The sequence below is a fragment of the Symphodus melops genome (genome assembly GCF_947650265.1).
Source record: "Symphodus melops genome assembly, chromosome: 12".
In the NCBI taxonomy this organism is placed as follows: domain Eukaryota; kingdom Metazoa; phylum Chordata; class Actinopteri; order Labriformes; family Labridae; genus Symphodus; species Symphodus melops.
In genome coordinates, this window is record NC_136702.1 from 3705603 (window position 1) to 3722711 (window position 17109).

General features: G+C 39.3%; 1 protein-coding gene across 1 annotated transcript; it reads right to left on the minus strand.

Annotated features, from left to right (window-relative positions):
- Positions 1-359: 359 nt before the first annotated feature.
- slc15a2 (solute carrier family 15 member 2) lies at positions 360-17094 on the minus strand. The gene is made up of 23 exons (XM_079356905.1): positions 16984-17094; positions 16174-16266; positions 14421-14508; positions 13147-13288; positions 12691-12783; positions 12475-12574; positions 11381-11471; positions 11175-11252; positions 9967-10049; positions 9793-9876; positions 9552-9641; positions 8061-8105; positions 7727-7762; positions 6799-6887; positions 6273-6354; positions 5743-5868; positions 4799-4963; positions 4586-4632; positions 3733-3837; positions 3528-3627; positions 3287-3430; positions 2274-2378; positions 360-1501 (listed from the first exon to the last, which is right to left on the minus strand). Exons 2-23 carry the CDS (start codon positions 16180-16182, stop codon positions 1292-1294), a joined length of 2112 nt encoding a protein of 703 aa, XP_079213031.1. The 5' UTR covers positions 16183-16266; positions 16984-17094; the 3' UTR covers positions 360-1291.
- Between the last annotated feature and the right edge of the window lie 15 nt (positions 17095-17109).

Consider the following 17109-nt stretch of genomic DNA (forward strand, 5'->3'; position numbering starts at 1 on the left):
GCAAACCTGACACAATCTAAGGTCCATTAATATCAAAGATAAAGGCACACATTGTAAACTGAACAATTTCTCTGACATCCTCTATCAAAGGAAAAATACTTTTGTTTTCATCAAAGGCAGCAAACGATTATTTCAGCTGAAGACACAATGAAACATTTTGACATGGAGTAAATAACCAACAAATATATACAACATATTTAAAATTCATTTGCAGTAACACTTGATCTAGGAGTGGGAAAGGACACAATAATAAACACGTTTTAAACATGACTTCATGTATTCAGTCTCAATCAGACGATACTTTTCTTGTTCTCTGGTTTAAACTTGCCAGAGGGTTGTGGAAGTTCAACCTTTGTGAACAAAGGTTGAACTTCCACAACCCACTGCGAAGACTCAGGGCGAGTGCGTTTGTCAAAAATATGTTATTCCACTTGTTTTTGTCAGAGTGAGGGGGCTGCAAGCAGTGAGCGCTCCTGAGCCGTATTCTTGGGGGTTCAGTGCCTTGCTCATGGGAACATCGGCAGTGCTCAGGAAGTGAAAAGGCATCTCTCCAGCTACCTGACTAATTTCCAGATTTGTTCCCCACTGGGACTTGAACCCGTGACCCTCCGGTTCCTAACCCAGGTCTCTTCGTTGCAGGTCAGACAGAGTGCCTTACTCTCCTATGTCTTGTCAAATAGACGTCGCCGTGTAGAGAAAAGTACAAACAGCCTTTCAAAATAAAGAACTTGTCCTGTTTCTGACAAGGCCAATCACAGTTTATCTTAAAATACCCCCCAAAAAAATCACACTTGATCTGCACATTTTAATTGTTGTTTTCTCTTCACTTATTCTTTGTGAGCTGTTTCTGAATCATGTAATATTTACCATGATGCGTGCTGCTGCCATCTTGGCCAGTTCACCCTTGCGAAAGAGATCTTTATCTCAAGGGCTTAATTACCTGGTTAAATAAAGGTTAATTTAAAAAAAAAGGATTGTTGGGGTGGCCAATCAGATTTCTAGGGAGGGCCACCTGATTCTAATGAATTCATGCCGAATTTTTAGCTTTCCATATTTCATCTGGACTTGTGGAATAAGTGTGGTGATATATTTCTGACTACAAATTCGACAAATACACTCGCTCAGATTTTTCGATTTTGCGGTGGAGATATCTGATGATCACATCTTACTGCTACATAATCACAGAAAGTATCTCAAATTAGATAAAGTGTCTCAAACAATACTTTCACTTTTGATGCTAAATCAATTTTAGCAACAGCAGAGAGGGTTTTTTTTTTGCAATTGGGCAACGTTACAATCGGGTGCTCTTCCCTGTCTTGTTCAGCTGCACGTCATCAGTCGTTTTCTTCAGGTTGTCGCGGTCATCTTCCTCCTTCCCTGAATCCTCCAGGTAGATCTTGTCGAGCTCACTGCTGTCAACGTAGGTGTAGAAGGAAGCCATGATGGAGAAGATGATGCAGACGCCGAGCAGCATGCCGGCAAACAAGAGGAACTCTATCCACTGGGAAAGCAAACACATAAGAGCATGAACCTTTCAGAGGGATTTTGAATAAAGCATGTTGGTGGATATGGATCTATGACATGTACGTTGTCTGATGTTTGTCAACATGACATCTTTATCCACAGATCTTTTCAAGCACGTGTTGATATAGAAAGTGTGTCCATACATAACAACAGAGCACAATCCCATTTCTTTATTTTGATATTTAACTTAAAGAATAAATTAGCTTTTAAACAAGGACGCTGCACATGTAGATGGTTCAGTTTTGGATTGCAGATAGCTTCCTTTTTTGGGATCTATGAACATTTGAATAAAAAACCAACCTCCAGGCTACTCCTGATAGCTTTTTTATACATATAAAAAATGGCCGGATGGGAGATGAATTTGAGCTGAGCTAGCAAAAATCACTTCCTCAGTCAAAGAGGATGGTTGTGCCATTTTTTCTTTATTATTCTGACATTCTGTTCAGTATGTCATGGTAACATTTCCTCTTTTTTTATTTTTTATATTCAACCTCATTTTGTTGTTCCAGAAATTCCTGTGAAATGCTGTAATGGTGCGTGTATAAACAAAAGTCACAAAGACCTCGACATTTGATCAGCCTCGAGTCCAAGATGACATTTGTGGTAACTTTGAAAGTTTAAAGACACGTCCAGTTCACAAGAACTGATAGACAAACATTATTTAAATATATATAAAAAAAGATCCACTTAGCTGCATACCACATATGAAAAAAGTTCATTTCTGAGTTTTAATAAGAAGGAGATCATACCTGTTCCAGTCCTGCCCCCTCAGCCACAATCAGCACGATCACATTCCCAAAGGCGACCGTGAGCAGCCAGCCGGCCTGCAGGACTGACTTCATGTTGGCTGGAGCCTGGAGGAACGAGAGAGAGAGAGAGAGAGAGAGAAACTATCAAAATTTAATGATAAAAAACAAACTTTTGTGTCCAAGAGTCATTTTTAGCATTGATCTTTTAACAGCCTGTCAGGTGGTCTTTGACAAAATATTCCCCATTGTTTGGCTTCACCAGGCTCTTACCTAAAAGGTGAAATTAAGCATTAAGCTCATGTGTGTCTTTACTTGTGTACGACGTGTGTGTTCAAACCATTGGGCATAAATAGGGTGTGGCAGTGGGACAGTTACACAAGGTTGCACAACTCCTAACCACATTGAAATTACACGGCCAGACTTTGTTGCAAGACACTTTCCCACAGGCCTACGTGAGAGCAAGTTAGTGTCAGCGCATGTTTTTTGGGAAGACTGGCTTTCATATGTGCAGCCTAGATGAGGAAATCCTCCATTAGAACTAAAGTTCAGCTGCTGCTCAGTGAGGAAGGCCATAGAGGTAGACAGTGGTACTTAAAGTTGAGTTGCATGAATTGAACGGTTGACATTTGTAAATGATTTATTTCTCAGGGGATAATCAGTGTGCGTCAATAGGAATCATTTATACAAAGAAAAATGAAAAGATGGTTGCACAGGATTTAGGCAGACGTGACACAAGCCAAACAATAAAACTCCACCCAACAAAGGAGAGATAAGAAACAAATATGACAACACAAAGTACATCAACTAAATTACATAACACTATAAACACTGTAGAAAACAAGAAGTACGTATATTCTGCTCAGTAAAATATACACCACATACATTGGACGAAAGGACGAATGTCCGGCATTAAGACAGATAAATAGAGCAGATATCCTTACTCCATAAGTGCACACTGCACAGTACAAGGTGCAACATGAGGGACACAGTGATGTGTGTGTCTGATGACGAACCTGTGAGTAGGAGAACTCCAGGCCTGTGATGGAGAACATCACCTCTCCCATAGTTATGAGGATGTATTGAGGGATCTGCCACGCTATGTGCACGTTGTTGGCCTGAACATCCTCCATCTTGTGGGGAACAAGTTTACCTGATTCCTTCATATATAAAAAAAAGAGAGAGAGAGAGAGAGTTCTGTCATGCTGTGTAACAGGAGCAGATTTGCATATTCAGTTGTATTTTCAGCATCATCACCTCCATCAGTATGACAGTGTATGTAGCTCCAAAGTCCAGCAGGCCCAGGTTGAGATCAGGGCAGGTTCCTGACCCGAGGCTGCAGGTCACATGCGGGTATCTAGAAGGAGACAGGAGGAACATGATGAAGGACAGACATTAGAGGATAGAAATAAGAATATCTTTCTTGTTTATAAGAAAATAAAAACAGCCCCGCTCTACTCACTCTCCCCGACTGACGCTCTTGTTCAGAGACATTACACCGACTGGCACGAAGAACTCCACATCTCCCACAAGTACGGTGACTGCATCTTGTCCTTTGTTTAGGAACCTGTGAGATCAGAAGTTTAAGTTAAGTTTGGCATGGTTTGGTTGTGGCTCGGTTGGTAGAGTCAGTCGTCTCTCAACAGGAAGGTTGATGGTTCAATTCCCAGCTCCTGCAGCAACATGTCCAATGTGTCCTTAGACAAGACACTTAACCCCAAGATGCGTCAGCTGCTTGGTCAGCAGTGTATGAATGCGTACGAAGGGGATTAGTTACTTCTGATGGACTCCCTACACAGCAGCCTCCACCATCAGTGTGTGAATGAACCTGCAGTGTAAAAGCACCTCAAATGGTGAATGGACTTGAGCTTCTTTCTCAGAGCATGTTGGACAAAATATACGCACACTAATGATGCTGCTATTTAAAGTGTCCACCAGTATTAACCAATCCCTTTTTTTTTTTGTTATGTTGACCACTGGGTGGCACCTTGAACCAAGGGAGCCAAACTTAACAAACTTGATTTAAAGGAAGCTAATTCTTTAAAAAAAAAAAAAGTCATTTTGTTGAATTATTCAATGGATTGGCATATCCAGCATAAAGATTTTGTGTTTGATGATGATGACTCGTACCCATGTTTACATACCCGACCTGACAAAGAAATGTGCGTCAACACCGCTGATGCAGCAGTGGGAGCAACATCAGTGTCTCACCTGAGGACACTTGGACATGTGACTGCAGGAGCTGGGGATCAAACCAACTCAAATGTTTACAGTGTTTTAAAAAAGTATAAAATTAAAGAGTTAAAGTATTTTACCTGAGGAAGGGATTCCCATCATCAGATTTCTGTATGTTATCTTCCACCTGGATGATTTGAAGACAAAGTGCACTTAGAACTTTTGGTTTTCACTTTAGAAGTTATCTTTCAGAAGTTCACTTATGACTATTGTTTGTTTGTTTGTTAAGGAAGATTTAATGATTTTAAAGAAAGTAATGATTTTAATAATAGTATTGTTTGAAGGCCACTTACAAGTCTGCACTGGATATCAGTAGTTACAGAGTCTACAATCAGACTGTAGGCCTTCTGCTCTTCAAACTCCTGCAAACACTCCGACAGGACTCCATTGAGGGTGACTTGCATCGTCAGGTTCTTGCTGGTTTCCCCGAGTGTAACAGTCTCATATTGAGGAGGGTCCTGGCACAGGAGAGAGAGAAAATCCTCTTTGACAACAACAAAAACTGTACAATGTAGACACTATGGTCCATATTAACTTAAACTTTCAAATCATTTCTCAGAATGCATTTATGAGTATTCATTTACAAAGTGAAACATGAGCCTGACATATTTTCTGGACTAAATGCAAAAATTTGATCTTCGCCTAAATGCTTCTGTAGCTGGAGGCTCTGACAGGGAGGTTCGTAAACTTTTGAGTTAGTTCATTAAAAATGCAAATATAAACAAGCATAAAAGACAAAAAGCTGGCTGTAATGTCTAAATGGCTTCACCAAAGACACAAACAACACCTTGCATGTCTGTAATTGCTGTGTTATAGTTCACTGAGTGCATTCCCTTTTACAACATGTTCCTCCTGATCTCTTTGTTTTTATTCTCCACACAATTATGTGCAAACGCTTCATGTGTTTAAAAGCGTCTCCGTTCTGCAGAGACACACTCCCTTAAAACGTGTTTTAAATTTCATTTCCTGGAAAAGTTATTTAGTTTCCTGGTTAAATGCTTCGAATGTTATTAAAAGACGTGACTCATAATCCCTGCACAGGTCAGGTTGATCCCACTCAGATAAAAGTTTCTCACTCAGTCAGATATCCATTTTCAGTCCACAGCTCTGACTTGTTCTTGCAATAAAGAAAACGCCCAGTGAAATGTTTTTTTGATCAAAATCAGATCTCTGAGAATTTTGTGCTGCCTTGCATTAACACTGGATAGTTTAATCCTTCCTAAACTCCCACTGTTACCTGCAGGGGTCCGATGGGAGCTGGAAACACGTTGTTTGAAGCAGATGTCACACTGACATCACCTCCAGCCAGGTTATACACCTGCAGGAGACACTTTCCTGCAGGTGCAGGCGTCACCACTGTTTCCTAGCAGAAAAGAAAAGAAGTCAAGATTATTTCTGATCGTATATTTCTGCAACAAAGCAATTTCAAGTGTTTCACACAAGACATCAAAAGCAATGGGGGGGAAAAATAGAACATTTAAAAATCACTTAAAGCATCAACAATTAGAGAGAAGAAAACCTAAATTAAAATGTAAAATATATGAATAAGCTCAAATCTGTGCTGGTGATGGTATCTGCTCTAAGGACCTTTCAATGTCCCGACACACAGATAGCTTCCCAGGACATTTTGATGTATTCGGTTCTCCATCAGGACATTTAAGAGAAACATGGATGTAAACATAATGTACTGTATGTTAACAAGAGAGATTAAAGGGACTGTGTTCTGTAACACAGAGGCAAGGTTTCCATCTTTGTATTCATGCGTACCACAACGTTCACTTCCACCACTGTAGCTGCTCCAAAGGCCAGTGCTGCAAAGATCATTCCCATGGCCATTTTCCTCAGAGGCCTGAAATCAGAAAGAATCAACTCTTTTATACTTCCCAGATTACCCCAAGCACAGTCAGTGTTTACAGATTTGAAAGTCAAACTATCAGAAAAAAGTGATTTCCACACTATTGTCTTCACTGCTATTGTACAGCCATCTGTTGCAAATCAACCTGGGCTATTCACTTGATGGGAAATAAGAACTATAAAGAAACACTTAAAACAAAACATAGCTATCTGGATATTTTCACGAGCGCTTATGTGAAAACGGCTTTATTGTGAAAAGCAGCCTGCTGGAAAAAAACTCTGGATAATAAATGAAACTACCTACCATACGTAAGCACCCTGAGGCGATTTCATGGGATACAAATGTGAGGTCACATGGCTCATTTTGCCAGTTTAAGAGGCTTCTAAAATGCTGCTGTTTGCAATAATCATGGGAGTGAAAATACAGGCTTCCACTCACGTGATGTTGATTCTGCAAAGACCAACGAGTGGATATATGACGAGGTCAAAGATGGGCACAAACAGAAGAATCATCAGAGCGTTTAACATCTAGAGAACAGGGAGGTGGAAAAAAATGGCTCTTTAAACGACTCTATAAAAAAAACCTACTGAGACTCATCAGATCATAAAGGTTAGAGTTTTTATAGGAGGAAAGAGACAGATTATGTTTTAATACTACTACAGAAAGATAGCAGGATGGATGTGACTAAGATCTATAAAAGTGTTTTCACAGGAATAACAGCGTCTTTTGCCAAGTCAAATATTTGTCATCCAACTTGCTGTTCTAAAAGAAATACTGGCGTGGCACACATAAGAAACTACAAAGATGGTTGAATATAAAATCAAACATGAAAATTGTGACACTGGTTTTTGTCTTTGTATTCAAAGCAGATGAGAGTCGAGTATGTATGTTTTCACAGCATGGTGGGGACAGTAGAGGGGCGTTTTAGTCATGGTTTCTAAACACAATGACATGATATTTCTAAGAAAAGGTAACCTCCTATTGTTAAGAAAAATGAACATATACTGTAAACTTGGGAATCACATAAAGAATGCTTTACTGTCCGTTGATGTAAATTTAAAATTCTTTAAGAATGGGCAGAACTTCTGATATCAACCTTGTAGACATAATTTTCTTTTTAATGACAAAATCAAGAGATGCTGCTAAGGACAGGACACAGCTCCTTTTCATTGAGTTTATGTTTTTTTGTAAAAATGTAAATATTGGGCACACAGATTTATTTATAACAGCTTTAATGATCACTACCAAGAAAACAGTCTCGTACACTTCTTGCAAGTGTTGTTATTTCACTTCTCCTCGGAATTTCTTGTCTAACTTCCTTTTTTTTCCCTTTTTCATTCAGAATATGAAGAGGACCTTTACGTACCTGCATTTGGTCGGGCTTAATAGTAAAAGAATCTCCCTGTAATAAAAAAAAAAGATGACTTCAGCTTTACATGACAGCAACTTGAACTTTAACTTCACAAATAAAACTGGATGTGGTCAAATGACATAAAACTGGCGAGCCCAGGATTTAGCAAGGCCATAAACAAAGTCATTTACTGGAATCAAATGACAAATTGCACAACAGCTTAAAAAAAGTTACGGCCCTTTGGACTAAAATAACAAAACCCACCCACTGATATAAAAGAGCATAAAACATGTAATGAGCCTTTTTTAAAGTTAATCATCACTGTTGTGTCATGTAAAGAAACTCTTACAAAAGCCATGTTCATCCTTGTGGCCTGAAGAGTCCAACGGGAACCCTGCAATCAAGAAAACACACACTCAATGTCAACGCAACTGTTAGCTTAGCGCAGGAGCCTCAAACCACAGGATACCCAATTTATCTTTCTGTTGAGTGTAACATAAAGAGATGGTCAACTAAAAAGTGGCACGCTTTCCAAGGGAGATATGGGGCTTGTTGCTGGCAGTGTTTCAACCAGTCAATCTAAAAGAAGAATGAGAGGGAATAAAATCCAGGAACGCCAAATGTGGCTTTGAGGTACGCCATAATCAGATGGTTTTGTTGAGTGTTGGCCAGAGAAGAAGATAACAGATAGTTACAGGATTTTATAAGAGAGCAATGACTCAGGACCTTCAAGTTGTGCTGACTAAGAACAAGGAACAACAAATGTACTGGACGATAAATTAACACAGATTGAAAGAATACTGAATTTAAAGACTAGAAAATCTAATTGTCTCTGTAACATTAGCAAAATTAAGCTAACTGGAGATGTGTGTCCCAGAACTTCATCAAACTCTTGCTAGTTTTTAGCCCTTCAAGAGGTGGACACTGGGGTAAATATTCTTGGATATCTCGAGTTACTTTCTTATTACAGACAGATATGAGTCTAAGCAGTTGTTTAGTTTAGCTTAGCATTAATGGTACGATAGAATTAAACACAGGCTAGGCTCATGTTTTTCTTTTCTTAGCCATAACTTGGCCCTGGTCATGCCATTCACAACTATTAATCTAAATTGGGTCTTCAATCCATCCACGCAATATCCGTTTCCCCTTTGGAGTCGCGGGGGCTTGGCGGGGCCCTGCAGGACCCTGACTGACTGTTCGCCAGTCTATCAAGGAGCTGACGTACAGATACAGACAACCAGCCGCACTCACAGTCACACCTAACAACCCTGTCTGACTGGGACCAGAAACCTCCTTACTGTGAGGGCAACAATGATAACCACTGCACCACTCTGCAGACCTAATATGGGATCTTGTTAAATATAATGTTACGTTATGATTGTTTAAAGGAGAACTGTTTTGGAAATTAAGTGGAAAACTAATATGAAATGCTATAAAGGATGACGATAAAAACACGACAAGATGTTGTGTAACAATCACCTGAAATGTTTTGGTCATAAAGTGATGTAAAGTCCAATCTTTATTGAGTGACAATTGTGTGTTGGAACAAGCTACGTAGCCTTGAAGCCTTCCACACCTTTTGGGACTCTGGTTGTGCTGTGGCTCTATCCAATTGTATCTAGAGGAATTTTTGGTTTGTGCTTGTTAAATCAAACACCGGTAAAAGAAAAATGAACTGAGAGCTTCAAGATTATCAAATATTTTCAAATAAATCCACCATTTCTTTGCGAAAACTGTATCGCAGTAAGTAGTTACTTGTTGAGATTGTCAAGGCCAGAGCTCACTTCGAGGTATTTGACTCACAGAGTTGAATTTTTTTAGTCTTTTTCTCTTCACTCACCTGCTGATCAAACAGAGCCCAGAACATTGGAAGTGGAATATAGAGCACCAAAACCCGCAGCACCATCTTAATCTCCTGGATTAGACGCTTCTGTTAACATACAAAAACACAGGCTGGCTAGATTACTGATGCACTGAAACCACCGACAATATTTGTTCTTTATCCAACGCCTTTTGTAAATACTTTAAGGGAAATGCAAATAGTGTCATGGAAGAGACAATAGAAGGAGTCCTTTACTTACCGAGTACTTGTCCTCCGCCCAGTCCAACCAGTGCTTCCTCGGTGGATCATGCTTGGATCTTTTCCAGCGTCTTTTGATGGCGAACTACAAACAAAAAGTAAAACACTAGGGTAGGAAAAGTTGGAAGGTTAAATTTTAATAAATCATCATCGTGAGGATTGGGACATGACTCACCCCAATGCAATTGCAGACTTCCAACAGGACATTTCCTTGGGGAGGAGTCCTCTTGTACAGGCCGCTGCCGGCAATGAAAACAACTGCACAAGATGGATGAAGCAGTAGAAAGTTTTTGTTGGAAATAGCATGAGGCTTATCCAAACAATTGTAACATTTGTCTGGCAATCAGAAGAACTTATATCGCTAACTAACAGGAGCAGTTTTCCATTTAAGGATGTTTTGTCCTCTTCAGCAGGTTGTGAAATGCTCCCAAGTAACACCAATTCTAGCATGTCGTAAACATACCAAGCTTTGGTCCAACAGTTCAGACGTTAAAGCAAATACTTTGTCTGACACCAACTGTGTTGTGTGCATGACCCCTGGAGTCATAAACTCACAGCTTGTTTTCACAGCGAGCGGCCAGCCAAGCATGAATCCCATATGGATCAGCCGGGATGGGGATTTACAGCCAGACACAACTGACTGTCAGGACTTATGTGGATTGGCCTTGATCAAGATGAAGCCTCGTCTGAAAAGCTTGACTTAATCTAAACACGCCGTCAACATGCAGATCACAGCCTGAACTGTGCTTCGATTCTAAAATGTGACACTAAAGAGGGAATTGTATTGACGCCTGGTGATATCTGGGTAAATTACTTTTTTTTAGTCAAAGGGAACATAAGCAGATATAAATGTATAAAAAAAGGCGTCATGTTCATTATTTTTAGCCTAATTAGTCGTGATTCGAGATATAAATGTAAAATAAATACACAAAAAGAGGAGTGCTTCCTGGAAATAAAAATAAAAGTCTAAGTTGCTTTCTGACATGTCATGGTTTGGATTTTAAAACGTTTGTGTTTAAGGCGTCCTGTCAATCTTATTAGCTTTGAACTTTAGCACAGTCCTTTTTCCAGACAGAGGGAGTTTGAATACGTTTGGAAGAAATCTCACAATGTTGAAGTCGGAAAAACAAATGTTGGGTTGTGGAGGTAGAAGGAAAACAGTTTTAAGTATGAAGTCCTGTTTCTTCCATTGGATACGGCCCTCTCAACACATAAGACTTTCCTTTGTGGCGACATCACAGATGTTTGTAATTACATTTTTAAAAGCGTCAAGGAAAGATTTTGTCCATACTTTAAGATTTTTCTACAAAATGGAAAAGTATGTTGATCCCCTGTGTCGAGGTATCTCATCATTCTGTTTGGAAACATTGACGTTACACTCACCTGTAGCCACAATCATCAGAACAGCAGGAACCCCGAAGGCCAGAGCGTAGCAGTCATTTCCAAAACACTTGACATCACCTGCACGAGTGAATCGAGCTTTAATCATCAATACTGTCACACTGACTTTCACACGAGGCAAAGCTTTCTTGTACACATTGGATCCCATTGTGTTCGATGTGTTAAACATTAAGCCTGTGAATGCTCACCTCTCAGAATTGGTGTGATTATAGTGGACAAGAGGCTCCCAGCATTTATGGACATGTAGAAGATAGAGAAGAATTTCTGCCTTTCAGCGACCTGCAGGTGATTAAAAAAATCTAATCAGAAAATTATAGGTTAAAAAAAACGGTGTTTTGTGATCTTCGAGTCACCGTTTTGCTTACTGTGTAAAGTTAATATAATTAATAAATACCAGGAATTTCAAGGGCTGAAGAGATTTATGTATCTTTTTCTGAAAGCTCTTTTGAGCTTCAGCTCCTTTCCTACATCATCCTCTCTCCTGATGTCATACTCATAGTCACGTCTACGTAATTCTTTTTTTTTTTTTCCAGAGTTGATGTGTCTGTTTCACAACTAGTTAAAAACTCCTCACAGGAGATTAAATACCTTTTATTTTTTTTATTTTGGGCTTTTTATGCACAGGCCAGATTCAAACTTTGCCTGTCTGCTTTAAGTACAACAGCCTCTGCAAATAGAGCGTGCAAACTAACCACTAGGCCACAGCTTTAACTACTTCTGAAACTCAACATCAAGGTGAGTTGTCATGAATTTGTCCAATTGAGGGTTTTCTTGAAGTCTCGACTAAAGCTACCTCAACCAATCTGTAAGAACGCATTTCCATGAATTCGTTCATCTTGGTAACTTTGTGAATGTATCATTTTAATCTGTCTACCATCTCAGAGTAATCATTCTAGGTTTGAGCAGCTGTATCCATCGTAAAGTATCTCACAGCAGCAGTTATATTTGGATTGGAGCCAGTGGTCTGTTGTAAGAGAAGGTTTGCTAAAAATGAAATGAATGTCTGACATTTACGAGTCAAGGTGATGTCTTCTTTTTAGCCTTATTGAGATGTACCCAAATAGTAGAGAATGCTCTACCTTCTAACACCGTCTAAGCAAGCGTGTAAACAGAAACTGCTAGTAGTGTCAATGATTGTGTTCTATTGCTGTGTTATCTGACCTGGCTTAAATAAACCATAAAGATAATTCACAGTCTGTTGTGTAATTTTATAAATAGCACATAAACAGCAGAAACAACCCAGTCTACCCAGTTTGACCGAACGATAAGTTTAATGTCTTACATTCTCCTCATCAAACTGGTCTCCTCCAAACGCCGCCACGCAGGGTTTGATTCCTCCCGTGCCAAAGGCTATGAGTATCAAACCGACCATGGACAGAGAGCTGCAACACATACACAACAGATTATTTCAGTTTACTGTTGTACTGAAACTATAACAGAACTGAACTCTGATTCTACCCGTTCAAATGTAATGAATCAGCTTAATGTAATGACTTACATGTGCACATCCGTGTTCCCCACAGTGGGAATGGCTCCGACCGACTTGACCACATGGCCGATCACATACACGATGGACAAGTAGATGATGGTCCTGTTGAGGGCAAACTGTGATTATGGTATGGTGTGTGTGTGTGTGTGTGTGTGTGTGTGTGTGTGTGTGTGTGTGTGTGTGTGTGAGAGACAAAGCTGTCCAACTGAAATGACAGCATGTGCCAACAGTTTGATTTCATACATTTTCAGTGACTGTTTTTTTCTCCCGAAGGAAGTTCAAAGTAGAGTCTGTGAATTATCTTGGATATTATTTCTGAAAAGTTCTGGCCGTTTTTTGAAAGAAAATGTCAAACGCTTTAAGCGGTACAAAGTCAATGTGTTTGATTACCTTAACAACGATAGATATCCAAATAACACACGACAATAAACCCTGAAACCATTTCCAATTTGGAGATGGACTCACTTGAATTTTCCCAGCCAGGAGTCAGCGATGACAGCTCCCAGTATGGGTGTGAAGTAGCAGAGGCTGCTGAAGGCGTGGTAGATAGCTGTGGAGAGGTCCTTGTCCCAGTTTAGGTAAGTGAGGAAGTAAAGCGTCAACACCGCTGTTAATGGAAAGACAATCCAAAGTTATGATCAAGTCATGGACGTGAACTGTAGAGTCCATATACTTCTTTTCAAATCCAATCAAGTGAAATTTACGTTGCTGATTTAAATGTGCATTGATCTGAATGTTTCATTCAAATCTTTAACATGAAGTCAGATCTATTTGTTTTGATTTCCCTGCCTGGTACAGCAGATAGAAATGAGTCAAGCTGGCTAATCCTGCACAATAACATATAGGAATGTTTCTATTTGTTCAGATAAGATCATGTCAGAGAGAATTTATTGATACTAAGGGATAGTTTTAGTGCCAGAGCTCCAAAGTAACGGTATAGGAGGAAAAAAAAGGGGGGGGGGGTTCGCAAAAGAGCATTTCATTTGTGAAACTGAAAAAAGAAAGAGTTTAAACTCTTACATATTCAGAAGCTAATTAAGCAGCAAAGTAATAATGGCAATTACCTTGAAAGTCATATTAGAAGTGATACAGAGAGGTTATTAAATGTTGTATTATATTAAAAACAGATAACACATGTAATTATGTCATCTGAAATGTAATTAAATTGTCATTATTTGTGCAGTCAATGACGTTATATTGCAATTAAAAGTAAAAGTAATATTGCACATATAAAGACGTGTAACACAGGGCAATTTGCTCATGATGAAGGACATACTAGAGAAGATATTAAAAGTTTAATTGCACATGATATGATAAGGGTACTTGATAGGAAATTCAGTATGTTCAGTCTGCCAGAGTTGCAATATTGCTTTTCATTATCTGCTCTATTATCTTCATTATCATGTGCCATTTAACCTATACATTATGAAGGACATGTCCATGCATCTTTGTGAACAGACTGAAGTAATGTGACGGACAGATATGTGTGAATAAGTCAGGTCATGTGAGGGGAAAACCGTGCCTCTAGTCTTATCTGTCTATTAAAGGCTCTCTGTTCTCTCACATTCATTCACTCCCACTTTGACTCCTTTAAACCAGCGCAGCATCATCACCCATTATATACTGCGTCAGCTGTTTTTCTCGGTTCAAAGACCCTGAAGCAACTCTGTAAATAAGGAACGCCGCTCTTCAGGTCGGTTAAACTGTCCATATGTTGTCCAGACGGTTAGTTTGCATACCTTTCATGCCATAGTAGGAGAAGCGTTCGCAGAACTCGTTCACCACTATAAAGCAGATGCTGGTTGGATAGTTGGTCCCACATAGTTTCTAAAAAAAAGAGGGAAATCAAAAACACACAGTAAGAGACATTTACAATACAAAAGTGGCGTGGAATCCACTACCTCTTTTCTTATCTCGAAGTCAGACAGCAACAAGGAGGCTGTTTCAATCCATAAAATCTCATATTCTACCGCAGGAAGTATGCATTATTCCTGCTAGCCCAAAGCTAATCAGTCACTCAAGTAAATCATTATGCTAAAATAAGTTACACACACTTCTGCCACAATCACACTGAGCTGATGAAAGTGTTTCTATCTGATTATAGAATCAATATCAGTTCATTTTTAGCCACAAGATACGCATGTTTTGATGTCATAGTAACACAACTCTGCATCATCTTATTTGTGCACTAACTAATTTTTGAGTAACAAACCTATTCAAGATAACATTTGGCAGAACAACATCTGGACTAGTTACAACTTTAAATTATGATTGTAACATTTATAAATAATCAAATAAAGGTTACATTTTCTACAATTCCTCTGCAGAGTTCTTTTGCAACGCTAAAGTACTTTTACATGCAAAACTTGTTGCTGGAGAAGTTGCTTTTTGTACTTTTTTTGGGGGGGGATGGAGGGTATCCATCTGCTATTAGGTGTTCATTGTCTCCAATGACTGATTCCCGTTTTTTGTGTGTGAACATAATTTAAAATCAAAGTGTTTTCACTGTCATTCACTCATCCCAGCAGGACACAGACTTGTTTATGATGTGCCACAGTAATCCCTTATTTCCATTCAAATGAGCCGATTGAGTTTCAAACAGTGAGCTAAAGAGATTCTAATTTCAGGGTAACAAGAAGTGCTTCTTTTAGATCCTGAGTGGTTGATTCGAGAAGAAAAAGGAACACATCTCTGTTTACCGACAAGTGTGACTAATGTTATTATCTATGGAAATATATTCATTGAGTATGACCTGGCTTATAGACATGCACTACAAACCCCCCTGCATAGAAAAACAGTGCCTGTCCCAAGTGCCCAAAAAATGTGATATTTTATAAAGTAACAAGCCAATCTCCTGTGGAAGAAACAGAATGAGCTTTACGGAAAGGTTTGTGTGCACATACTATGTCTCCACCTTGGAGGTTAATCTGTTTACATACAACTGCTATATGTGAATATTAAAACAAGGAAAACTAGTTTAAACATTGTGGAGCTTTAGTGGGCCTACAAAAGCATTGCACACATACATACATACACATTTTGACATAGATGCGTTCAGGGAGCATCAAGACTCTCTACAGCCTTTAAGATATAATGGAGATGGCTGATGCGCCTGTTGCATCATCTCGCAGATGGCCCGGACTGGTCTTCTTGGTTAATAGGACTGTTTTTTTTTAGTATAGCTGCACTGTTGCATATTTATTGCTCTGTGTGCCCCGGTGACAAATTAAGTTGTTTAATTGAATTATTAAAACAAGTAGGAAATGTCTTCAGGTCAACTTCACGACTTAACACATTTACGCTTTTTATTTGGGACGTTTGGATCCTTCTGCTCCCACGCGTCTCTTTTTCACCGGACTCGGTTCAACTTTTCATGGTGCATTTAAATATTCTCCAAGAAAAAAAAAATAAAAACCAAACAGTCAGACTTAACCATAAAACATCCAAAACCCGAGTTTGGCTTCACAAACACGTCTCCTGAAGTCTCCTTACCTTCGTCATGTTTGTTTGTTGCTGGCTCTTTACTGGCGCATCGGGAGCTCCTGTCTCACATCCAAGTCCGTCCCCTTCTGCTTTGCTGTGTGGCTGCAACAAGGCAAAACCTCCAACATTTATGGACTTCAAGTCGACTTAAAGTTAATATTCCACCACTTGTTAAATCGGGACGACAGGCCTCCAAAACGAAAAGCTTTTGCGTAAAAGTCGTCCAAACAGTCATAAACAAGTATTTTGAAAAGTCCGAATTTGACCACTTTCTTGGGAGCTGGAGGTCCGTTAGTTAGTTGTAGTGAAGTGGGGATCAGCAGCAGCAGTCTGATTGGACAATAGTGTCGTTGTTAACTCACAGGGGCCGACCTGACTGTGGGATAGAGGGTCCCAATGTGCAGGAAGGAGATTTTCTATCACTGACACTGAATGACGCATCACTAAACTTAGCCTGTCAGTATCATGTGCGCTATTTTGTGATGCTGCTTTTGATTATTATTTGCACGTGCTGCCTTTGGGCTACAACCAATCTCTTTTGCAATAAATCATTTTCATGACCTTATTTTCACTGTCACTACTTTTTCTTGCAGTTTTGAAGTTCTGAAGTTTTTTTTATAATTCTATAAAGTCTACTGGGCCATTTTTTTTTTGCATTTAACCCATATAGACCGACATGTTCAACTTAATTAAATATATTTGAAGCTCTGTGTCATGAACGGTGGTGGAAAACAGAGAAGGAGGACCCAAATGCAGAACAAACTAAGATTATTTATTTGAACCAAAAAAAAGAGGCAGAAACACCAAAACAAAACTTACTCAAAAAATACAAAACCTCCAAAAAGCCACAAGAAGAAAAACAAAGTCCAAAAATCCAGAGAGCATAGAGACAAACATCTAACACGACAAAATACAATGATCCGACAAGAGGGAACGCAAACACAG